The sequence below is a fragment of the Cricetulus griseus genome, chromosome 3 (assembly GCF_003668045.3).
Source record: "Cricetulus griseus strain 17A/GY chromosome 3, alternate assembly CriGri-PICRH-1.0, whole genome shotgun sequence".
Taxonomy (NCBI): domain Eukaryota; kingdom Metazoa; phylum Chordata; class Mammalia; order Rodentia; family Cricetidae; genus Cricetulus; species Cricetulus griseus.
The window spans coordinates 37,693,945-37,720,774 of record NC_048596.1 but is presented as its reverse complement, the minus strand read 5'-3'; the positions used below and the strand labels follow the sequence as shown (position 1 = coordinate 37,720,774).

Here is a 26,830-nt window from a genome sequence, read left to right as displayed (position 1 = left end):
TGGCTCACTCGTACAACACCCATGAGCTGGGCACAGTGGCTCACTCTTGTAACACCCAAGAGCTGGGCACAGTGGCTCACTCCTATAGTGCCCATACTTAGTAGGTTAAGGCACAAGGACTGCCTTGACTTGAGGACAACCTGGGCTACACTGTGAGATCCTGTCTTTATCAAAATTTCAAATAGATACAAAAGGTGGAGAAAGCAAAGAGAGAGAGGGAGAAATGGGGAGAGGGCACGATTTAGACTGAATACTCCTTATAGTAACTAAGTTGTGGCATCTAAATGAGGTTGTATCTGGAAAGAGGAATTGTTTCCCACCATGATAGAGTTGGTAAGAAGGTTATCTACCAGTTAGACTCTCCTCCTCTTCAAACACTAGCTGCAGACAGTATGATATGCTCAGCTCCCTAACAGAATGCCTAAAACCCTTGCTTAATGTTTCCTTAGTGGGCATGGGAGAGTGTTTAGAATTATTTGCAGGAACAGACATTTGAATTACTACAGATTGCTGAAAGGCACAGTATTCATTGCTACCAAGACCACGATTTCTACCTGTTTCTCTGAGTCAGGACTAGGATTTGAAAGAACTATCTGAGCTTTTTATAGATAAGGATAACTGGGAGGTAAGTGCTTCATGTGTACACATTAGGCATTATTGCACAGAGGTTCCTGCAGAATATAGACAAAGAACATTTCACAAAAGGAGCTTAGAGCATTTTTCATGGCTAACTGGGTACAAAGAATCAATATTATTCATAGCATCAAATCTGCATAGCGGGGAGAGTTGTAACACCACTAAAAAGAATAAGACACGGGGATGGGGGAGGACTTCTTTTATGGAGAAATTATGAGCCACACTTTAGACATTTCTAATTTGAGATGGCACCAGTACAAAATGTTTACTTGGAAGACAGTGTGATGGGACAGATGGCCTGGAGAGGAGTCAGTGCCCTACACGCAGCAGTGATCATCAGCAGGGAGAAAATAGCTGTAGAGAACATCGCAGGGACCGTAGATGGTATCTGTTGTGGACTGTGGATTACATAATTATACTCCATCAATTTCCCTGAGGTTGAAAACTGTACCATAGCTATGTGTCCTTGCTCTAGTTAACATGTTGATTTATGTAGGATAAAGGGACGTGGTTTAGTTACCTATAAATGGAGATATTTTTATCCCACCTGCAAGTTCCTCAATTAAACACTCAGAGGCTTAATATTAATTATAATTGTTTGGCCAATGGCTCAGGCATATTACTGACTAGCTCTCACAATTAAATTATCCTGTTTTTACTAATCTGTGTATCACCACATGGCTGTGGCTTACAGGTGATGTTCTGGCATCTTCTATAATGGCTATATGGCATCTCCCTGACTTTGCCTTCTTTCTCTTCTCTCTGGATTTCCTGCCTGCTCTATTCTGCCTGGCCATTGGTCAAAACAGCTTTATTCATCAACCAAAAAAAGCAACACATATTTGCAGCATACAGAAGGAAATCCCACATCAGTTGCCAATCTTCACAGGATAAACAATGGCTGACTCCAACAGAAGTTTTGTGGCTATCCCTGTGTACTTCTTGAAATGTTCTTGTAAGGTTTAAATTATATAATCTAAAACTGTATGCCCAGAATGATGGGTGCAGATCTAATGGGGCATATGAATTCTCTGAGGTTGGGTAAAATTGGAGAGCACTGTTCTGGAACCCAAATGTCAGTGGTGCCCAAGGCTAGGTTAAAAGAGAAGTCATGAAAGATCGGGAAGGTGCAACAAGGACAGTGTAGATCTACGAGGACCAGTGGACACCAACAACACTAGTTTGGAAAGAAGCAACAGAACAAGACCTAACAAAACACAGTGGGATGAATCAATTTCTAGTCACCTTAGCATATGCTACTCAGAAAAGAGTGAAGAGAGTTCAAGAAAACATGTCGATAAAAGGCAGAGAGGAAAGGAATGCTGAGGGCTGAACAGCCTGGTTAGATGCTGGAAACTATACTGAAGCTACAGCAAGAACACACAGAAGAAAGCTAGCCCGGGGAAAACTGGCCGAGGAGATTTCTTCTTCTCATCCTTTTATTCTGCTTCCTTCTTTCTCTTTTATGGATCATAGCAAGGCAGCCTAGGATGTTACAGTAGGCTTCTGTGAGTATGTGTCCCAATTGACCTTCACATGCTTGAAAGACAAGTGACAGGTTTTATCATATAGACAGATGCGCACTACTCATATATCTTTATAGAACAGGTTGGCTCAAGCCCATCCCATCCCCACAATCCATGCTTTCTGAGTGCTACATTGAAGCACAGTTACCTATATTCTAAGAAAAAAACCACTACTAACTCTCCCAGAAGTTATGTGGGTACCCTGTATACCGATATCTCCTGCATCATTTTCCCCTGATAAAATGACACTGCTGTTTCTTAGTCAATGTGTATCTCTAATCCTCAGCCAAGTTTTCCAAATCTTCCAGCAAGCCATTCTGACAGTCTATTCTTACTGCTTTCATTTGCTTCCTTGGTTCTTTCTTATTTGATAGTTTTATTTTTTCAAGGTCCTTTTCATTTGGAGACCAGTCTTCTGAAACATTGTTAGCTGCCTAATTTTGTGCTGTAATTTGAAAGCAGTCATTGCCCATCCATCCAGCTCATCCATAAACATGTATAATGGGTTGTATCCTGGCCAAATCAGCCACTGTAAACTACCCTTGTGTTTACTGTAATGACAGCCATTGCCCACCTGGCGTTAGTTCATCAAAGGCTACCCTTCCCCTTGTGTGCCCATAAGCACACTCATTCTGGTTACTTTATTCACTCTTAAAAGGCATTTGGAGCAGCAAGCATACTGATGTGGATGCCACATTGGACAAAATCAAAGTATGTATTTTTATAGATTGCCTGTAAGGTTTTGTTATTTTTAGTACATATCATATATAAAAACTCCATGACTCCTACATACCTCCATGACCCCACCTTCCTCTGGTAATGTCTTCTAAACACACATGCAGGGCATCATGGGAGGAAAAGAGCAAGAATCTGCCTTACATACCCTGGGTGACACTAGGTGACAGACCTTACTTATTTCTTCACTAAACTTCAGTGACTTGATTCCTACTGGATGTTATTTCCTCTCAGTGGCTATATTAACACAATAATAATCATCATCAGATGTAGCGATAATAAATATGTCACTAATGGGATGCATTTTGTTATATATTGAAGTAGAACTTACTATTTCTTTTTACTGCTACATTTTATAAAGGAAAAAAACATTTTTGTAATTCTAGATACTCAACCATAAGGAAATTTCACAAGAAGTATAAAGGAGCTAAGGCTGTGCGTACAAATATAAATTGCTACACAACTAACAAATATAGCCAATTTAATAAAGTTTTGTTATAAAGAAAAACAGGAAGATCTATGTGAACAATCACTCCAAAAGATAAACTGATTTTTAGTGTAAAATCACACCACTTAGTTTCCAGGCAGTAATACTGACAGCAGCAGCCTATGGAATACTAGCTGCTGACATTAGACCTATCATTCCAGTCACAGGAAACACACACATCATTTTTCTTATTCCTTAGTCAGTATTATACGAGGACATCTATCTCTGATAATGATTTGTATTTATAACCAAATGATAAAATATATCACATGTAAATGAAGACTAGGAATCTCAATTTTTAAAATATTTTTCCTTTATAAAAGACATGTGTTTTCTAGAGAAATCAAACATTTGAAAAGAAGAAAGTAAAATCTCTCCTAGTCCCAAATTCTCTGAAGTATTACTGAGCTTTGTGACCTTGCCTAGAGGCAAAGGGGTATGGTACCTAACTACTGCTAGGAGGAACATGGCAATCAGAACAAAGCTGACCTCTTTCTAAGGAAAAACTATGTCACTTCAAAAATCTCTTTCCTACAATACAATCCTGGAATATTAGTGACTTATCAGTTGCGTGGAGAATTAAAATATCAAGTTTTCAAAGTGACAGAATGAAATGTCGGTCAAAGTCCAAAATGTTACCTGGTTATAAAACAAATATATTTATAATGGAACAGAGTCAATGAGACAGAGTCAAATAACTGAATTTAAGAGTCAGAGAACTTAGAGGGAAACACATAGGGCCAACTGCAGATCTTCACTTCTTTCTCTCCTCCAAATTCAATCTCCCTCACAACCTCCAGTTCATCCCTATATTTAAGTGTCAGCTCCCAATATCTTATTATATTATATTATTATCCTTTATAAGACTGTTCTGAGACAGAACGGGGGTGGGGTGTGCAGCCAGGTGGGAGGGGAGGTGGGGAGAAACTGGGAGGAGTAGAGGGAGGGCAAACTAGGATATATTCTGTGAGAAAAAAATCTATTTTGAAAGACAAAGAGAACTTGGAGAAGGGGCAGGTGAGAGGATTGGATGGACAGAAGGGAGGACAAGAAGTAGGGAGCTAGAGATGAATGATGTCCAAGTGCATTGACATGCGTAAGGGTACGAGCCTAACTGTCTTACTTGTATTAGCTCACATCACAATTGCCCTGTGAAAGACGCTTGTTAGAATTAGGCATTAAGAATCATATGTTCTGCAGCAGGAAATCTATGCTCCATAGAGGTTAAATATTAATAATGAAACAACAGACAAGTGCTCAAAGTGACCCCATCTGATGCAGATGCTGTGCTTTGAGCCACGTGGTACAAACAAGACTCAACTGTATCCTCTATTTACAGGCTTTGGGCTCATCATTTGAGGATTAGTGGTTGGAACCGCCTCTATCTCCATCTCCCTTCCATTCTTCTTCCTACTGGTCTACCAGCTATGACATTCTACCAGTAAGGCAAATTCTCCTGTATTCCAGTCAACAAGGGAAGCTATGCAAGCCGTGTGGAGCTATACAAACGACATCAACAAACCTTGAGCCTGTAACTGGGCCTAAGAAAGGTGGTTCTTCATTAACTAGTGGCAGAAGGATGTGAGGATGAGAGCTTGAATTGTTTGCCCATATGTTGTACACATATGCCCATGTGTACACATTCAGTGTGCATATGTAAACATACTCCAAGGTCTTTTAAATGTAATATTTAGGTCCAGAAAGGCTACCATGTCCTTATTAACCAAATAGAGATCTGTTTCCAGCAGCAGTGTCATGGAACATTGATAGGTTATAACAGCATTTACACTGTGAACATTCACATGACCCTCCCTTCTTCCCCACCTCCAACCCTGCCACTTCCTCATTTGCAGATTCTAAAATGCTCACGTGATTCATCTTAACACACAAAATATAGCAAGCACACTCAGGAAATCACCATTATTCTTTTGTGGGTATATGTAGTAACAGGATAAAAAAAAGAAATTTAAATAGCAGATATATTCATATGACACATAATATACAAAAATCATCTCCTCCCCCACTAAAGATAATAAAGGCACATTAGGCAGCCTGGAACATTACCTAATTAAGTTTCAGCTTTAATTTTCCAACTAAAATTTTGGCAAAACTACATGCTATTCTGGACTACAAGGTTTATACCCAACTATTCAACACAGCAAGATTTATATTACATGACTTTTTGTGTACATTTTTAAAAATAAATCTTTTTCAAACAATATATTCTGATGTCAGTTTCCCCTCCCCCAACTCCTGCCAGATCTTCCCCACGTCTCCACATACCAATTCCACACCCTTTCTCTCTGTGTCATTAGAATTTAAACAGGTATCTAAAAAAGATAAAAACAAACACACAGAGAGAAGGAAAAAAGTCCAAAAAAAAAAAAAGCATAACACAAAGATACAAAGGCACAAATTTGCACACACAGAAATCCCATAAAAACCCCAAACTGGAAAACATAATATATACACAAAAGTCCTGACAAAGCATTATGAGACAAAGAACCTCAAAGAATTCCATTGAATTTGTTTGTACTGGCTGTCTACAGCTGAGCATGGGGCCTGCCCTTAAGAGTGGTTTGTATCCCCAGAAATACTGTTGGAGAAAACTAATTTTATCTTTATTTGCAAGTGGTTGTCAGTTAGAGCTAGCTCCTGTGTTAGGGATGGGCTCCTGTGTCCACTTCCTCTCTCAGTGGGACCCCATATGGCCCAGACTTGCACTTCTTTTTGAATAACCAAAAGAGGTTATATAACTGGAGGAGGAGATGGAGGAGGAAGAGGAGGGGCAGGAGAAGAGAGAGGGTGAAGAGAAAGAGAATGAGGTCACAGCATGGTGGCAGGTCTGTCTTTCCTGAAATGAAAGCAGTGATGAGACTAGGAAGACAGAAAGGGGCAGCTATGACTCAAGCAACTGAATGAAACGAGCCTGTGTGTTAGGTCTCAGGAAGTGCTTATGTCCAGAAATGACAGTCTAAGCACAGCTGTTAGAAAAAGCCAGCGTTAGTTAGGAACCTGTCTGTCCACCAATGAGAGTCATTTCCCTTGTCTCTGGCAGAAGGAGCATAGGGCTCTCCATTGACATATACCTGTGGTTGCATGTCAAAGCCCATGCTGGCCTCCAGGCTTTCTCAGAACCTCTTTCCATGTATTTGTATACATTTCAAAGCCCACACTAGCATCCTGACCTCATCTGCCAAGGCTTCCCTCCCCCCAGATACCTGTTTGTTCTCTATATAAGGGCAAGGTTTTCCGTCCCCCCACCATCCCAACTGCTATCTTGGAACCGCTACTAATCCCTCCTACTACCTTTCCTTCTCTCACACAGATAGCCCTGGTCATGTCCAGTTTATTGCTATTTCTCTCTGCTGTGGACTCTTCCAGATGCCTCTGGATGTCCTTTCTTATCCACAATAAAGCCGCCTTCCCCCTAAATCATGGAGGCCATTCCAGTGATTACTGTTCCCCTTGCAAACCCTAGGTTGCTAATGTGGTAGATAGAGGTGGCAGTTGCTGGAGACCCCCCATATTCTAGATTTACTTTCTGTCCCAGGCCTTGTTCTCAGTGAGCTATTCTTTCCCTTTCCCGAGTATTCTTTTGAAGGCCTCTGGTAGGCACCTTCTGTGCAGGAATCGGTACACTAAAAGCAATTCCAGTCTTTGGGGAACTCCATTTTTGAGAATGAGCCAAATTGAACAATAAAGGTGCCTAGTACAACCCCCTCTGAGCCATTTCTCCAAGCAAGAAACCTGTGGTCTGGTGATAATCAGGGTATTTGTCAGCTAGTCTGTCTGAGCAAATACTCAAGTCTAAAACTTTGCTCAGCTTTCAGCTTCTGAATGAGCAGGATTAGCAAACAAGTTTTTAGTTTACAAATGTTCAGGTAACTGAAAGTTTAGAAGACTGCACTGTTTAGGAAAACACAGTACTACTTGACAACTGATGCTGAACAAATGGAAGCCGCATGGCTGGCAAGAGCCATCAACAGCAAGAGTCTTTGTCTTCACTCTTCAGCCACACCTTCCTGGAGGTTAATTTCCAAGTTGTGCACTTTGAAAGTGGTTAGCATTTTGCATTACCTTTCTTTCACATACTCACAGCAGTAGATTCAATGAGAAAACTCAGGCCAGCAGCCTGACTCTTATCATTTTCCAGAACTGCCCTACCTCTGAAATAATCTCTCCCAAGACCCCAACACACACACACACACACACACACACACTTTAATCAGTACCTCCTACCTACCTCACTACGCTATTACCTGCCCCTTGCCATTACACTGATTTAGTGTCTCTCTCTGTGTGTGTGTGTGTGTGTGTGTGTGTGTGTGTGTGTGTGTGTGTGTGTGTGTTCAAAGATTAGAGGACAACTAGTAGGAGTCGGTCATCCTTCTACCGTGTGGGTTCCAGGAATAGAATTCAGGTTATCACACCTTGGTGGAAGGAACTTTTTTACCTGCATGAGTAATCTCCCAGGTCCTCTCTTTTAAAATCTATCTTCATTTTGTTAGCCCTAACTAAAAGGATTACACACTCCAGGAATGCTGATTCAGTCCTTCACCCAACTACATCCATCACCTTTATTTCCTACATCCCACCCTACAAACATGGATGGAGCTGTATGGATAGACCAGTATAAAAATAAGGTCTCAATTAACAAACATTTGAAATAAATGAGTCTCGGATGTGAGGGCGATCTGGCTGTGACATCTGTCACCCCATTGATCGCCAGGGTTGATTCGGCTGATCTGGATGGCTAGGCGAGTGTCCCCTTCCTCCCTCACCATTCCATGTGCGTTGCCCCAAAGCTGCACGCTCGATCAAAGAGGATAACCTTCCCTGAATAGAGGAGGACCAGTCTACAGGGTCAAGGGTATACGAGTAGCTGCCTTTCCCTGCTAGAACAGGTTCTCAAGGTCCATTTGAAATAAATGTGAGTCTAAATGCTTTCAAAATTGTTCGATACTAACATATGAAGTTTACAGGCTGAATGAGTAGAGAAATCAATTCATGCTAAGGTCACATGGTGAAGTCTCTAACAAGGTAATAGCTATTCTTCTTTCTTTGTCAGTATTCTGTGAATTATACACTTGTTTATGTGCATGCTAACTTCATTGTAAGAGCTCAGTGCTATCCTGCTGTGTTTTAACCATCAGCCGTTACAATTTAAAATATCACAATATAATACCATAAACACTCATTAATGTGTTATGAAAAGCAGTGCTAAAATCAGGCCTCAAAATCAATTATTTTGTCATCAAAGTAGAAGTGAATGAACAAAAGTCTGCAGTTAAAGCCACACAACTGTCCTGCCGTGTTGTGCAGCTACCATGGAAGCAAGCAAAGTGAGAAACATTAGAAGGAATGTTGACAACATGAAAAGTAAGAATGGCTACACACTTACGTGTTCCAAGAACACAGCTCACATTCTTTTATATTTTGTTCTTCATATTCTGTGGTATTTTAATTAGGTGTCTGTAATGGGTAGTTTTCACTATCAACTTGACACAACCTAGAATTGCCTTGGAGAGTTTTTTTCCACATTGAGAGTTTTGTATAACATATTTTGATCATATCCACACTCCCAGATCCACCCTTGCTTCCCCTACACACCCACGCCCAACTTTGTGTTGTTTTTCTTTTTTGTTTTTTAAACCCTTCAAAACCAATTTGTGTTACCCAAGTACCCGGGAATACAGTCTTACTGAAGAATCATCTAGATCAGGTTGGTATGTGGGCATGATTGTGGGGGATTGTCTCAATTGCTAACTGAGGTGGGAGATCAACCTTAAATGTGTGTGGCACCATTTTATAGACTGAACCCTGAACTGTAAGAGTAAGGGAAGCTAGCTGAGCAAAAGCAGCAAGCAGGTAGCACAGCAGCATTTGTTTCTGTCTGCCTTTGATTGTAAATGTATGTGGTGGTTTGAATGAGAATGGCCCTCATAGGCTCATAAGTTCAAATACTTGGTCCCCAGTTAGTGGAACTGTTTGGGAAGGATTAGGAGGTGTGGCCTTAATGGAAGAGGTGTGTCACTGGGAGCAGTTTTTAGGTTTTAAAAATGCTTGCCATTCTCTCCCTCCCTCCATACCTCCCTTCCTCCCTCCCTCCCTCCCTTCCTCCCTCCCTCTCTCCTTCTTCCCTTCCCCTCTCTCTCTTTGTGTATGTATGTGTCTGTCTGTCTGTCTCTGTTTCACACTTGTTGATCAAAATGACAAGCTCTCAGCTACTTTTTCAGGGCTGAGCCTGCCAGCCGCCATGCTTCCAGTCATGCTTTCTAACCTTCTTTAACTAAACACCAAACAAACTATCTTTGCATGCTGTCTTATCACAGCAATGGAAAAGTAACTAAGACAATGTGATATGACTAGTTCCTTCAAGCTCCTGCTGCTGTAACTTCCCTCACAATGATGGGTTACAGTGTGGGCTTTTGTTAGTATTTTATCACACACCAGACATGAAATTGGAACTCACAACTTCAAAGGTAGAGCCAGAGCTTGTGAAAAATAAGGAAACAGGTCTGAAATTCATTTCAGAACCATGTGTTTATTTCCTTGTGTTTTTTTTGTGTGTTTGTTTATTGAGGAGGGGTAATGTATCTCAATGTGTATGGAGGTCAGAGAACAACTTTTGGGTGTAAGTTCTCCCCTTCGACCTTTCCACCATGTGGATTTTAGGGAGGAACTCAGGTTGTCAGGCTTGGTGGAGAAAGCTTTTGCTAACTCAGTTGTCTCATTAACTTTTGAAAGTAAGTTTTTACATGTGTTCTGTTGCATTGGAAAATTCTAAAAAATATAAAGGTTTAAAAAAAATCACCAAAATTTTGCATTCAATGGCCAATTTTGCCAACATTTTGAGAACTTCAAGTTTTTAATTTTCTCTATATTTGCATGTGATTTTGATGAAATATATTTATGTCAATTTTTTAACCTTCAGTGAAGTTTTATTAAGCACTATTCATGAACAATCTAAAGGCTACACAATGCTGCCTGTGATTTTAATATATTAATATTATCCCTAATACTGTATATTTATGCACTATCCAAGTTTTGCTATTATAAACAACACACTGACTATCATGTATGGCTACATATTTTATCCTTATTTTTAATTATGTTTCCTTGATGAAATTTCCCTAAATGAGACTCATTGGGTTAAATAGTAACCACATATAAACTGGCAAACTCCTTCCCAGGAAGATGAAACAGTGTATCCTCTGCCTAACACCAAAAAACTAACAAAAAATCTCCTCCCATTTATATTCCTCCCTCATCATTTTTAAGTATATTGCCAATTTTATTAGCAAAAAATTTTAATTTAACTCATATTTCTTACTTTTAAATTGTATCTTTTATCTATATTTATTTGATTAATTTTATTTCTGACCATATAAATTGCCTATACTTGTTCTTTGTTTGTTTCTGTAAGGTCTTTAACAATTTTTTTAGCAATTATTGCTTCTATATGTATTAAATATATCCATCCATAAGCTATCATATTTTCTGTTTTTAAGTATTTAGAGTTAGTTTCAATAAGGAAAATGATGGTGAGAACGTAACATAAATAAAGTTAGTATCATTAATTATTTTCTTCTTTAAATTGGTAAAAGCTAAATTGGTTTTACAACTGTTTTCAAAACATGATTCTATTTGCTTTTTCAAATAATTCTTATAATCTTAAAGTGTGATAAAAAGCAAAAATCCATTGAGGTTTTAGTTGTACTAAACATACATTTTATTTATGATCAGTTTTCTAGTCATGTCTCTTTCATTCATGATTCCTGTATCAGTTGTTGGGATTTTTGTTTTTGTTTTTAGCAAGCAAATGAATTGACTCAACAACTCCATCCTCTTCTTGAGTTCCTCAGGAGCTGCAGCCAACCAGAAGCTGCAAATAGACTCTAGCCTTAACGAAAATGGATACTCAAGATGGTTTCCTCTATTTCAAGCCATGCCCTTCAGCGCTCCTTCCTGCCTCTCCCTTTAATAGTAGCCTGGTTACTCAGGCCTGCAAAAGATGAAGTAGTTACCACAAGGTCCTTTTTGCCATCTTCTGATGACCAAATCAGTCACCTGACAGCCCCAATTCTAGAGACAGAGAAATAGCCTCCTCTTGGTGAGGGAGGAACCTCTGAAAGTAAGAAAGTCTATTTTGTTTGGTTTGGTTTCTTTTTAGGGGGTGTGTAAATTGCCACAATTTTTTATTGGCCTTGGAAAAACTCTCTTCAAAAAATTATTTTATGTTGTGTTGCTATAATTGTATGCTTTCCTTTTTTCACAACTTACTCACTAGTATTGTAAGAAGAAAAAAACCTTGTTTTGTTTTTTGAGACAGGGTTTCTCTGTGTAACAGCTCTGGCTGTCCTGGAACTCAGTTTGGAGACTAGGCTACTCTCAAACTCATAGAGATCTGCCTGTCTCTGCCTCACAAGTGCTGGGATTAAAAGTGTATGTCACACCACCCAGCTGGAAAATTTTTATATTATTTATCCTTGTTACTTCACAGTTTAACATATCTTGGTTCTTCTAATAGTAGAAAAATCACAGTATTTGAGACAATAATGACATTTTAAAATCTTCTTTGTCAGCAGTTAAATATTTTAATTTCATCCCATAGCAATTTTACTGTTTAAGATGCACAAGGTAAAGCCAGTAGGAAGCCACTTTTATTTAGTTTCGGTAGTATATTTTCTTCCCTCCCCTGTCCCCATCTCCCTACTTCCTTTTCTCCCCTACTCTTCATACTTGAGATCAACCTAGGACTTTTCACTAGATGCTCAATGAGTGCCTTAAAAGTGAGGCTTTCTCTCTAGTCCTGTTTCCTAATGGTTAAATATAAATATATTCAAGCCATACAATGTGACTTCAGAATATCAACACTCAATTAAGTTCCATACTTCTATGTGCATATAAGTTGAAAATAAATAGAAAGGTGGATTTCATTTCGTACAAGCTCCGTTCAGATAGAGACAATAAATAAGCAAGAGAGAAAGTGATTAATATGTCTTAGGTACTTAGAACCTTAGATATTTTCTTCCCTAGAAACAATCCATTAATTTCCCAAAATAAATCATAGATATAAAACATTGCATTGACTATCAGCTGCAAGTATTTTTTAATAAGTATAAGACATTGTAAGTCTCAGCAATTCCTTCTCCCCACTTATGCATTACATGCAGAATCACCTACAACAGGAGAGAAAGAATATGATTCTTGTACTTACAGGTGGTGGGTAATTGTACTGCGGAACATAGTCTTCGGAGTATGTTGTTAAAAAACACCTAAGAAGGAGAAGCCAAGAAGTCAGAAAAAGAATGAACCTCACCCCTGCCCTGTACTAGAAACAAAACAAAACAAAACAAAAAACACTGACATGAAACAAACACATTTCAGGAAGGATTGGCACTAATAGTGTGGAAGTCCAGTCTTCTCAGGCCATATTCACAGTATTGCCCAACCCTAGCAAGCATACCTTCAGTTACTTCCCATTCCTTCAATTACTTCCAGTTCCTACAACCTTCTGTGCTCCTGTACTAACACCTATAACTACAAAGTCCCATGTCCACATCTTAGGTGCTCTGTGTTCCCCAGATTCTCTACATCACCCACTTCCTGCCTTTTTGACCCCACGCCCCACATTCTCCGACAGATGATGACCAAAGAGATTATGGAAGACACCTAGGTGGATGAAATCACAGACTATCCCCAGCTCCTCTCCCCCACCTCCTAAATACACAGAAATGTTAGATGAATCATATGCTCTCCACCAAATATAAAAGCCTATCCATGATTGGTTGAATCTGCAGATGTGAAACCCATGAATATGGTAATAGTTAGGTCCTACATTAAGTCTACTGAATTAGAACCTCTATGAGCAGGACCCAGAATTCTATGGTTTAACAATCCCTGTAGATAATTCTGATATACACTTGAGTTTGAGTACTGATGAGTGAAAGAACAAAAATATAAGTTCACATGAGAGGGCCAAAGCATCAAAAGGGAGAAATGGGTAGAAGAATGTGTGTGATATGAAGTATGTGGGTGGCATGCTAGAGGTAAAGGTTCAAGCAAAGATAGGGATGAAGAGGATGATGTTGCAGGAGTGGCTTAACTAAAGCTAAGTCTGTATGCAGAAGCCTTATGCAAACCTACGGCTTTGTAAACTAATTAGAAATACAACTGAAAAAGAAGTTCAAACATAGGAACAATGCTTCCCCCTGAAGACATAGGATATTACATGAAAACGTCAGTGTATAGGACACCTCCCTCTGAAGTAACATTAGGGAGGTCACAGAGGACCCCAAAACAACGCAAACCACTGTTACTGCTCTTGATTGTCCACTATAGCTAGATGGTAAAATCATACTGCTGAAGACATAATACACTATGGTTGAAGACCATAGAAGAAATCAAACAAGAAGTGACTTGGATATCCTCCTTGTTAGATAGCTTTCATAGCCTTGGAAGATGCTATATAGGTCACTCAGGGAGAAAAGCCATCAATGGACATACTGGTAGTGTACTCTGCATCCTAAAATACAACCTCCCTACTGGAACAATAATGGCATGGCTGTTAGAGGAATAACCAGTAACTTTCAAGTCCACAGGAGGGACTTCATGACTGCTACTGCAAAGCTGATATATATATATATATATATATATATATATATATATATATATATGGTTAAAGGCCCTAGGCCCTAGGAGGGAACCTACAATTGTTTTGCTAAATAAGCATACTGTTGAACTGCCTCATAAATATTTATGTTTATGCCCATAAAGTGGTGCAGTTCTCAACCTTTTTCAGAAAAGCTTCCTTTTGCAGTGGGTAGCAGAAAATGCAGATTCTCATAACTGGTCAGATGTGATTAAACTGGTTCCATATCAGCACCCTCCCCAAGTCTCAGAGGACATCAGAGAAGAGGGGTAGAAATAATTTAAGATCTTGAAGATGGGAAGTTCTGTTTAATGCTACCTTCTGGACATGACATAGTCACTGCATTTATGAATCACAGCAGCTGTGGTTACTAGCATGAGCCCTGCACAAGAACATTGTCAGTCAACATTGCAAAATGAATGGGAGAAGAGCTGCTATCTCTGGGGCTGTGGAGAGGAAAGCCAGCATTATTCTTTTTGGTTGATGGATAGTCCCACACTAATAAGTATGCAGGCAGCACGAACTGAACTCAGTGGTCAGTGGGTTGCTATAGAAATAGGAGAAGGATGAGGAGGAAGAAGGAGGAGAAGCAGGAGACAAAATGAAGGTGGAAGGGAGATATACATCAGGGGATAAAGGGCCAGTGAGGAGGTTGGATGTGATTAAGATCAATTGTACACATGCATGAAATTGTCAAAGGATAAATAAAAATTATAAAATAAATCGGATGTTCAACTTTTTAACTTTCAAGTCACTAAATGAAATTTGAAAGATCAACTTGGAAGGAAGGAAGGAAGAGAATTAAAGGAGTAGAAAAAACAGCAATCTCTATAGAAGTGAAGGATTTAATACTTTTGGGGCTTAAATTGGATATCACACAACTTCTTAAAGGTCCATCTATATGCTTTAATACTTAATATAAAATTATTTTCAAAGAAATTTTGAAAGTGAAAATATGCAAAAACACATACATGCATTATGCAAGAACTATTTTCTTCTGATAGTAGCATAAGTAAAAGACAAAATTTTAACCTCATTATCAGAAGAGGGCATTTAAGGTAGCCTCTCCTCTGTTGCTTAGATTGTTAGTTGGTGTCATCTTTGTAGCTTTCCAGACATTTTCCTAGTGACTGATTTCTCTTTAGATCTCTAATGTCTCCCTCTACTATATTATCTCTTATCTTGCTCTCTTCTGTTCTTCCCTCAACTCAACCTTCCTGCTCCCTCATGGCCTCCTCACCCCTCTTCTTCTTCCCTTCTCATTCTTGTAGCTCCTCTCTTCCCATACTCTCAATTTGCTCAGGGGATCATGACCCTTTCCCCTTCTCCAGGGAACAATGTTTGTCTCTTTTAGGGTCCTCCTTGTTTACTAGTTTCTCTGGCAGTGTGGATTGTAGGCTGGTAATCCTTTATGTCTAAAATCCACATATAAGTGAGTACATACCATGTTTGTCTTTTTTGTGACTGGGTTACCTCACTCAGAATGGTTTCTTCTAGTTCCATCCATTTGAGCTCTTGGTCCCCAGACTGATAGCTGGGAAACCAGCATGGGACTCACCCAGACCCCCTGAATGTAGGTGTGAGTGAGGAGACCTTGGTAATCTATGGGGCCCCTTGTAGTAAATCAGTACTTATCCCTAGCATAGGAATGGACTCTAGGAGCCCATCCCACATGGAGGGATACTCCCTGAGCCTAGACACAAGGGGGTTGGCCTAGGCCCTATCCCAAAGGATATGACAGACTGTGAAGACCCCCTATAGAAGGCCTCATCCTCCCTGGGGAGCAAATAGGGTATGGGATAGGTAGGGTATTAGTTGGGGGGGGGCAGGGGAGGGGGAAGGCAGAGGGACCTGGGATTCACATGTAAAATAATCTTCTTTCTAATTAAAATAAAAACTAAAAAAAGACAAAATTTTAAAAACCAATACTTGTAGGGACCATTACTCATAATTGAAAGAGCAACTCACCAATAAAATGCATAAGAATCGAAATATATAAGATATATAATGCAGAGAAAGGCAGAATTCCCAATGATAACTGGGAATCTACAGTCACAGAGGAAGACTGTAAAACATCCTTCCACCAAATCCTAAATTTGCCTGTATCCTCCAAAAACCTCAAACAAAGACAGGTTAACAACAAAGAGAATTAAGTTACACACTTGTCTCTAAGGAGAACATAGTGGAGCATGGAATATACTACTTGAAATAAATTCATAGGCACCAGACACAACAGATCAAATCAATATGGAACTGTTCATGCTAAATTCCATGCCATCCAGCCCCAGCTAAATTGCTTATGTGATATTTCAAGGAGATGTGGGACCCAGCCCATTTTACCTTTACAAAGAAAAAAAACAAAAGCAGCCAATTCCTTTGTTTCTGTTTTCAGCACTCCCTGTCAAAACAATCTGTCCACTCAGCTCAACAGAACACTATTTTATTTCATAGGATGAGGTATTTTCTGATCCGAGAATTGTAAACAAAAGCCAGATGGAACCTTTACATTTGTAATAATACTGATTTTGACTCTATAAGTTTCAAATTGTGTTCAGATGGGTTTTAACAATCCTGTCCACAGAGCTAGATCAAAGCCCACACTGGACCACAGTGTGGACAGGGATCACAGGGCATAAGGTAACAACTGCCTGTGGTTACACAGAGCACCATGGACATCAACTCCAGAAACATCATCCTACCCTGATGGGGGAGATACTGAGATCAGAGGATTTGAACCAGAGTTTTCAAGCAGGAAGGACCAGAATGACAGTTTGGGGAAGGCACTATTTCTGAAACAGAGAGAAGCAACTAAGAGAGTCAAAAGAGTTGAGAAACTAAACACCAGAAACTAAGGATCCTGGAACTGTAAGAGCATCACAGGATCAGCAGGTGATGCTTCTCACTCCACCCCCAATGTCAATTACACGTTGCTTCAATGGTCTAGCAGAAGATGGCACTCTTGAACTAAGATAATGAGCAAACGTCCCACACTTCTCATTTCCCTCAGTAGGATTACCTGGGTGGGTTTACCTGTGATTGCCACTAGTCCAGGAAAATCCAACATAATTAAAAGAAGTGGAAATAGGTAACATTAGTACCCTGAAAACATTGGGAATCAAAATTAAGCTCTATAATATTCTTTCCTCCAGAAATGCTCCCAACCACTGACTGAGTCCTCCCATCAGCCTTTCTACTTAAAGATGCACTGCAGAGCCTAGGAAATGAAACAGAAAATGGGTGCCCTACAATAGCTGAGGGGAAATGCAAAATTTTTATCCAGATTAAAAATTTCAAGAGAATCCAAAAAATGTACCAAACAAGTCCCCAAATAGTTGTCAGATACAAGATCATTATATGAAGTAGTTTACCCTTGTACCTTGTACTAGCAAGCAAAGAGTGGCAACATGTAAGTGGAAAGCTCATTCTCTAAGTTTCCTAGAATGCACATAACCAAAACTGTATAATACATATACAAAGGGAAACACACATTTTGTTGCCTATAGAATAATCCCTTACTTATGAATGAGATGAATCACTGGTGATGATCACTGTTCCATTTAACTAATTAAATGTCATGAATCAAAACACAAGGTATTTCATGGAACTTGGCAAAAAATATTTAATAGACATAGAATTCCATAAAATGCCAAATGGAATGATGAGAATTTGGAAAAGAAGAATGAACTGGTGAAACTTACTCCATCTAGGTACAAAGGAGCAGTATGAAGTTATAATAATTAAGACAATGAGTGCTGTTGCTTCAGGAGTATACAAAGAAGCCAGCAGGGTAGAGTCCAGATCTCAGAAATCAAGCTGCTTAAGCATGGCTGTGCAGCTATGATAGAAAAGAATTAACAACAAAACATTGAACAAAAAGATGCTGCAACAACCAGCTAGTCTTATTACAAGTGGTGCATAGGTATTATATAAGAGATACATAGCTTCTAAGATGTACCGTAGAGCCTAGAAAATGAAACAAAAATATGACTGTCCTACAATAATTGAGTGGGAATGCAAAATTTTATTTCCCAAAGTTGAAAAGATTAAAAAATCCAAGAGAAGCCACAAAATGCACCAAGCAAGTCCCAAGAAGGTTGTTAGATACAAGATGATTATACGAAGTGGCTTACCCATGTACTAGCAAAGAGTGGCAACATATAAGTTTGATATTTCATATTTTATGTCTTTACTTCTACTGGCCAAACAATGCCCTACGTAAAGTTACAAGGAAAGTTACAGAAGATATTTGCATACATTTTATCAAGACAGAATTAATATAAAATTTTAAACTCTTGTAAATCAATGGTTAAAAAAAAATCCCAAAGGAAAATTGACTGAGGCTACACACAGATAATTTGCAAAAGAAATCAGGAAGTCTCATTGCTGTTAGACAATAAATTTAGCCATAAATCCAGTAATTGGTGAAATGCAAAATGAAACAACAATGCAGTACCATTAGATTACTACTTTGAAACCTTTGTAATGTTTATGAAGGTGTGAAAGAATGAGTATTCATATGCTCTTCATCCTTACCAGTGTCCATGAATCCTGTGAACCTGGGGTTATAGGTAGATCTGTCAGGTCTAGAGTATTGCTGGAGGACCTCAGGGCCCATATTCTAATCAGACTCAATGGCAGCCTATAGTGACTTGAAGTCATGCTTGGGAAACACTGGAGGCGTGACTGTGCCTCATGGATCCGCCCTGCCTTCCCCCTCCCTATCCAGAGCTAATAGGCCCAAAGTCAGACCCATGCCCACACTATTAGGGATTTCCCTTAGTAGAAACTGATAGAAAAAAGCCAGTCACTCTTCTGTGATAGGAGCCACAGAATGTCACGTCTCCAACTCTGGAAGACAATGCTGCAGGATTAGAGTCCTGACTGCAGGCTCTCCCACAGACTTTGCAGTTGTGCCATTGGGGTCTTTTATTAACAAACTTACTCTTTGGCAATGATAACCTTATGTCTCTGTTACCTACAGCGGCAAGAGGCCCAATGCAGAGTCTGTAACCATTCATTGCTGCACTCATGTAACCATTCTCCTTGCTCTGAGTCCAAACATTCTGATCAAAAGCTGGCTTCCCATATGGCTTCCACAGAGGGAGAAGCTTTCATTGGGCTGTCTGGTGTGCTTGACATTTTTATTTCTCATTATAAATCAAACAGTTAGAATTTTGGATGTGTGTGTGTGTGTGTGTGTGTGTGTGTGTGTGAAGGGTGTGGTGTCTGTGTGTATGTGGGTGTGGTGTGTGTGTGAGAGAGAGTGGGGGAGGAGGAGAAAGGGAAAAAGAGACAGAATTTATTGAGCTCTAGTCAGTCTCCATGAGTCAGATAAATGCTGAAGCACAGATAAAAACGGCCTCTTTGGAAATGTAAAACTGAACACCAGATGCTGGCACATTCATGAGGACAATGCTACACTATCAGGTTGTCTGGAAGGTGGAGAGCTGGTTCTCATCCAGTACCACCCACAATTTGCCATGCATACCCTCATTGACCTTTAACAGGTGCAGAGAATAATTTTCTGAGATACTTTCTGAGATGTGCAAGTCTGGTATTTATCATTAGAGCCATGGCATTAGTTAAAATTAGTGATAGGATCCAAATTTTCTCCTTTCTGCTTTGCCCTTAAGTCATTCTGGAACATTCAGACAGTCACTTAAGCACTCTGTATCTTAGCACCTCCCATTCACATTTATTCCATAAATACGTATAAAAAGATAAGTGGATTAATTAATAAGGAATCAGATTACTTATTCCTGTGCTTTAATTTATTCCTCTACACAGATAAGAACAACCTCACCCAAATGACCTTGGATGACAGTTAGGGAGGACAGAATGCAGACAAAACCTGTGGAAGTTCTGAAGGACAAGGTATGGTATACATAATGAAGCATGAAACCAAAGTACTGATGGATGAAATACTCTGCCATTAACTGGACCAGACAAAATCAAATCCAAGTTCTACTGTTTTCCAAGTCTCTTTCTGTTCTTTGGAAAGCTAGTCCTTTCTAGTGAGAATAGTTGCAGGATCTAAAGTATACTGCAATGATATTATTGTCTCATTGTCTTAAAAGAGAGTATCCAGCCTTAAGGTGGAGAATGGGTGGAAGGGACAAGACTGGGCAAAGATGATCAGCTTCGATACTGATTTAGCAAGTGGGGCTGGATCTGTCTGTTCTCCAGTCTCTGATGCTGTCTCAGTGAATGGCCTCATCCCCCTCTGGATGTCTAAGCAGGGAGGCTAGGAACCAACCTGAAACCACCTCACTCCCATAATTAACCAGTGACCCAGTAAATTTTCTCAATGCATCAAAAAGCTGCATCCTTCTCTCCTGCTACACTGTCATTGCCGAAGAGCTGGATCTTATTCTGTCTTCCCTTGAACATTCAAGAGTCTCATGGTAGCAGCCTCAGTTGTCTACCAGTTTTGTGCTTTCCCAAAAGTAAATACCCGATGTCTTCCCTGTGCTTGAAAACCTTTCCCATTACTGACATGATCAAACCCAAATTCTTCACATTCTTCAGGCACTGCTAGCTCAGCTGTCATGAAGGCAAACTCACCCCAGGATGGGCCCTGCTCATTTTGTCTCTAAATGTCCTATGTCCTCTGCTGAAGAATGGCCTTTTCTCCCATTGGTCTAGCAGATTAGGTGTCTCTTCTATCTGGGAGCCTCTCTTAATCTTCCCAGTCCGAGTTACACAGCTCCCTTACATCTTGTGTTCACTCCCTACATGCAACACCTTGCAGTTTGGTCCATTCAACACTATTCCAGCCTGCCCTCTTCTTGCTTTTCTCCACCTAGAAGCCTAAAACAATACTGCAGCCCAGGTGACCCTACCAGAGTCTGTCATGAGGTGTGGGATGAAGATTCTAGAGAGGGATTCCCTTTAGCTCTTCTCTTTGTCCCTTCTATAGCAGCTTTATGATTGCAACGTAGGAACCACCCTGAGACTACAAAGATGAAAAGTAGCTAATCTCGGGTCCCTTAAAACATTGCTTAACACCATCCTAGTCCCGGATTCTTTGCTCTTAAGAGTTCATGAGAGTTGGTCAAATGTATCTTTTAATTACCCAGGAACTATTAGCTAAGTCTTCTATTACTTTTAGCTGAGTCTCTGTCTTACCAATACACCAGAACTGATTGTGTTCCCTGCCTTAGATATCAGACAAATGACACTGTCCTTTGCATCTATACTACCAAAGTCAATTTTTTTTCCTGGTGCACAGCAGACAGTCATCAAATGGGTATGTTGGAAGAATTTCCTCAAGCCTAGTAATTTGGAAGCCATTTGAAAGAATAAAGCACCCATATTTAAGTGTTCGTGTAAATGAAAAGCACAGACTCAAATATAGACAGCAGCAAAGTTTTCTGTAATTCTAGAAAGTCCTTACTTTGTTTAAACTGTATCTCTGCCTCAAAGATGTTACTATCCTCTGAGACCAGCTAAAGACTTCAAGTGATTATAAATACCTTGTAAATGACAACTATATAATTTATGACAGTAGGCTCACCCCAACATAGGCAGGGAAAGTGGGAGCCTATATGCTTTTCTTACATTATCTTTTTATTCCATTGATCTGGAAGCTCAGGTGTCACCTCTACCTGGAACTCTGGCATGAGACATAAGGAAATGATAGACTTGTGTGAACTCCCTCATTGTGACAAGTTGAAAACCTTTACCACTCCTCTTGACTTTGTTGTGGTTGCTGTTTTAACAAAGATTGCTTATGTTTCTGGTGTGTGGTGTGATGGTTTACTATCCTCAAATAGAGTAACTTTATTAATACAGTCAAATTTACAAAATATCTTCCCACTGTTGTCTTTTGTTTCTGTGGTGTGCAAACTCATGACCTACTTACTCTCTTGGTAAATTACACACATGCAAATCCTGAAGTATTAACTACAATATCTAACAGTACAATGAATCTCTGGGTTCTGTTCATTCTTCAGTTTGGAAATTTTGTACCCTTTGATCAACATTGTTTCATTTATTCCACCTCCCAGCACCTAGTAAACACCATTCTACAACTGCTCATATGAATTCAACCTTTTAGATTCCACATATAAATGAGATACTGCACTACTTTTGTATGTATCGTTTGCTTAACAGGATGCTCTTTTATTTCATCTATGTTCTCAAAACATCTATTTACCAATCTAAGGATTCTTGGGTTGATTCTATGTTTTTGTTCATTGTGAATTATGCTGAAATAAAATCCAGTGTATAGATTCCTCTGTAGGTTATCAATTCATTTTCTTTGGATATATACATAAAAGTGGGGACACCACATCATAAGACAGTTCCATTCAAAAATTTTGGAGTGATTTCCACACTATTTTTCACAATAGCCTTTGTACTTTACATACCCAGAAGAATGTAAAGGTTCCAGTTTCTCCCCATGCATACCCATATTTGTCATTTTTGTCACTTTGATAATATCCATCTTAACAGGAATGAGGAGGTGCTTCATTGTGGTTTTGATTTTGTGTGCATGTACATATGGAAGCCAGATGTCAACCATAGGCTTTGTTCCTCAGGAGTAAGCCACCCTGTTTGTTGAGATAGGGTCTCACTCATTAAGCTAGCTGGCTAGCCAATGAGTTTCAGGGGTTCTCCTGTCACTGACCAATGAGCTCCAGGGGTCTTTCTGTCTCTGCCTCCTCAGCACTGAGATTATAAAGCATTTGGAGCCATACCCAGCTTTTTACATGGGTGCTAGAGATCAACTCCAGGTACTTATGTAAGCACTTTACTGACTGGATCTTCAGGCCCTGGCTTGATCTATGTTTCCCTGATTAGGCACACTGAGTACTTTCTCATGTACCTATTGTCTGTCAGTATGTCTTCTTTAGAAAAATGGCTATTGAAATTCTTGGCCCACTTTTAAGTGATAAAAGGGTTTATTGTTGATTTGGGATACTAACTCTATGTCAGATATGACTTACAAACACTTTCTTCTGATATGTAAGTTGCTTTTCATCTTGCTAGTTATTTATTTGGCTGTGCATAAGCTTTTTAGTTTGATGAAGAATCATTTATGTATTTTTTCCTCTGGTACTTGTGCCTTTATGTCCTGAAGTTATTGTCAAGACTGAAGTCAAGGAGTTTTTCTCCTATACTTTCTTCGGGGATTTTCAGAGTTTCCAGATTCTCTCACCTACTTAACTAGATTATGAGTCTCCAATATTTGACCTACTGCATCTCTACTTAGCAATGATGAAACTATACTATAAAATTATAGGTTGAATATTGGAAGAAATAACCACATAAACATGGTACCTAGATAGGTGAAGAGTATCTCAATTGTCTATTTCCATAGATTGAAAGGTGGTAGTGCAAATTAGCCCCTTTTTATTATCTCTGATCATCCGGTGGAGTGAATGGGCTCAGTTGGGGTTTCTGTTCCATGTGATAACAGAACCACTCCTGCTATCCAAGAAGGCTCACTTCCACTTTTGGTAGTTATTCTTATCATATAAGAACTCAGCTGGAGATGTTAATACAGTGTGTTGTCACCTCTGTATGACTGCCCCATGCAACTTAAGTTTCTCAGTATCAGCAACTTAAATTTCACAGTATATCAACAGGAGTCCAAGAATAAGAAAGCAGAAACAGCCAGTTTTTTGAAGGTCTCCACTGGAAAGTTTGGAATCTCACTTCTGCAACATTCTGTTTTAGAGGAAGAGCTATCTGTATGTCAAAACAAGAGTTCTAGAAACACCCTGTTGTATATGCTAGTATTCCCCTTAATCATTCAAACTTGAGTTCGGCTCCAATAGCTTGTAAATATGAGAGTAAAGCTAATAAAAGCAAATGCTTCCAAATAGCTAGTTATGCATGAAATTATTCCAGTGGTTTTGTATATGTTAATTCATTACTCCTAAGAGCTCTTTAAATTAATTTCATCATTTACATTCTGAATAGAGTAAAACATATGCACAGAGACTAAAGTAATACATCCAAACTCTCATGATGGTACTTAATAACAAGCAAGGATTTGAGCTAAGATGTTTAGATGTTGGTGAGATGACTCAGCAAATAAGGGCACTTGCCACCAAGTCAGTTCAAACCCCAGAATACACTTAATGGAAAGAGAAAACTGAATTCCAAAAGTTGTCCCTGGATGTCCACAAACATGCCATGGCATGTGAGCACACCCACCACACACACAAAATAACAGGTATAATAAAAATTTATTAACACCAAAACTTAGGGTCTGAGATGTTTTATTATTCAGAAGAAAGATAGAACTAGAATTTTGACATATAGTTTAGTTCTCTGTGCATCACTTTCTTTTGTAAACATGGAGATAATAATTCTTACATTTGTGAAGTCCAGGCCCTGAGCCCAGGGGCACTGTTTGTGTATGAGGATATTTTATTTCAGGAATTGGCTGACATGGAGGCTCTCTGCAAGCCACAGACCCCAAAAAGCTATTGGTGCAATTTGCATACAGAGAGGCATCAGCAGGCATGTGAACTTGGTGTAGGGATGGCATATAAGTTCAGCACCCAAAGTCCTGAGAACAAGGAGCTCTGGTGTCCAAGGATGGGAGACTATGACATCCTAGCACAAGGAGAACAGATCTGTTCCTTCTGGTTTTTTTCTGTTGGGACTGTCCATGGACTGGAGGATGCATGCTCATATGAATGGGGAGCATCCTTCACCCAATTCAAATGCTATTTTTTTCATAGGCACCCCACCTACATACACAGAAATAATGTTTTACTAACTCTCTGTGTATCCAGTTGCCCAGTCAAATTAACATATAAAATTAAATGTTGTGAGTATCGAGTTTCTAAATGTCAAATAAAGCTTTTCATTTTTAAACAAGTGGGGATACTGGCTATTCAGACATGCATAGACTCTAGCCTGATAGTGCCCCTGTGAGGCAAGGATCATGTTAACATCTTTCTGGACCTGGAGTGCGTTGCTTGCAGTACTGAGTGACGGTACCTCTCTAGTTGGCTGAATTTGATGAAATGACTTCAGAGTCAACTAAGTACTTGGAGTAGTGGCACAAGTCCTGATTTGACCTCGAATTTGGGTTGTGTACCCTGGCAAAGACTAGTAGTTTTAGCACCTAGTAATATCTTGTTCCATTTACTATCAATGCATTGTAACTCAAATAATTTGATTTTAAAAATGTGATACAGTGTCGCTTGGCTCTTGAGGTATGATGTAACAGTTGACCAATGGCTGATTCACACTGCCCTTTGTTCTCTGTTTATTGTCTACACCTGAGTCTATTACAGTAGCTTTTCAAGTTGCATCAACAAAGTTGGGCTTCTTGGGTTTCCAGATATGCTCAATGAGGCAATCAAGTATGGTAAAGTTAGGCATCCTTGATTGTCCCGACCCATAGGGTGTCAACCTGGGGCAAGAGAGTCAGGGATAGGGAATGGGGTCAAGAGATGCAGAAAGAGCAACCACAAGACAAGATTCTGATCAAGTGGCAAACTTTATTTTTCTCAGGCTAGCTTATATAGTCAGCAGAGCAGGATATGGGGAGAGGTAGAATAGGTTGTTTGTGCACCAGGTGTTAGTGTAGGCAGGATATTAGGAAGCCACGAAGAGAGGATGTTTGGCAGGGTAAAGAGTTTATGAGTAAGAGGTCCAGGAAGGGTTGCCTAGGTGACTGAGCCTGCGGGTGGAGGACTGTGTCAAGTTGTTTCTTTTCTTGAGCTGAGGTTCTAAGGAGCTGCTATGTAAAAGTTAATATATAACTATGTGGCCAGCCAAGCATGGTCTACGATCTCATGCCAAGCCCTGAGATCTTTGGCTCCTAACACTTGATTACCTCTGAGGTTGCCAGCCTGTGCCCTGGCTGCAGTAAATCTGTCTCTCTCTTCATGTGCTTCTTTTCTACTGCTGAGATGGCTTTGTGATGGTTGTGACAAACAGTACTGCAGAAGTGAGATTCCAAACTTTCCAGTGGAGACCTTCAGAAAACTGGTAGTTTCTGCATTCTGATTCTTGGACTCCAGCTGATACACAGTGAAACTCAAGATGCACAGAGGTGACAACACACTGTATTGACATCTCCAGCTGAGTTCTTACACGATAAGAATACCAAGACTGGAAGAGATCCACCATGGATAGCAAAATGGTTCTGTTATCACATGGAACAGAAACCCTAGCTGAGCCCAATCACCCCACCAAATGATCAGAGATAATAAAGTGGCTGATTTGAAACTGAAACAGGCATTGCCCCCCCCCCCCCGCAAAGTCTGTTTACTATCATAGCATGCTCTCCAAAGGTCCAAGTCTGGATCATGTGACCAACACCTGGGCTTGTGGGGAGGGTGGAATGGACAGAATCAGCCTGGCTGTCACATGGCCTACCTGAATTACAATGAAGCAAGGATGGTGCCCCCCCCAAAAAAAACAATCCTAAACCCGCAGAAGCCAACAGTCCTACAAAAGATGGAATCAAGAATGGAGTTCAGATCTATTTCCCTTCTATTCCGTGTTCTCTTCCCCACCCCCACTCTCCTTGTCACAGTTTATTATTATTTACTCCACATCCTCACAGGGACGTTGCTTTCACAGTGTTTTCCTTCTTGAAATATGTTCAGCAACTAGATAGTATTTCACCAAGAGCCAAGTCATCACAAGAAGTAGAGAAGAAATAAATGCCTTGCCTCATACTTGCAGAAAGGAAAAGATGAAGAGAACAAAAACACTCGTGCGATTTATATGCAGTCCCTTTTCCCTCTGCAGTGTGTGGCAGGTTTTAGAAATGCTGGTGACCCGTGAGAGGAATGAATTTCAAGCAGTTAA

General features: G+C 39.8%; 1 protein-coding gene across 1 annotated transcript in view; it reads right to left on the bottom strand.

Annotated features, from left to right (window-relative positions):
- Positions 1-26,830, bottom strand: part of LOC100770890 (protein C9orf135 homolog) — a 103,814-nt gene that overhangs the window by 5,787 nt on the left and 71,197 nt on the right. Inside the window, exon 5 of the mRNA XM_027406512.2 lies at positions 12,608-12,665. Coding sequence (XP_027262313.1) covers positions 12,608-12,665 — 58 coding nt within the window. The remainder of the gene's footprint in view (positions 1-12,607; positions 12,666-26,830) is intronic.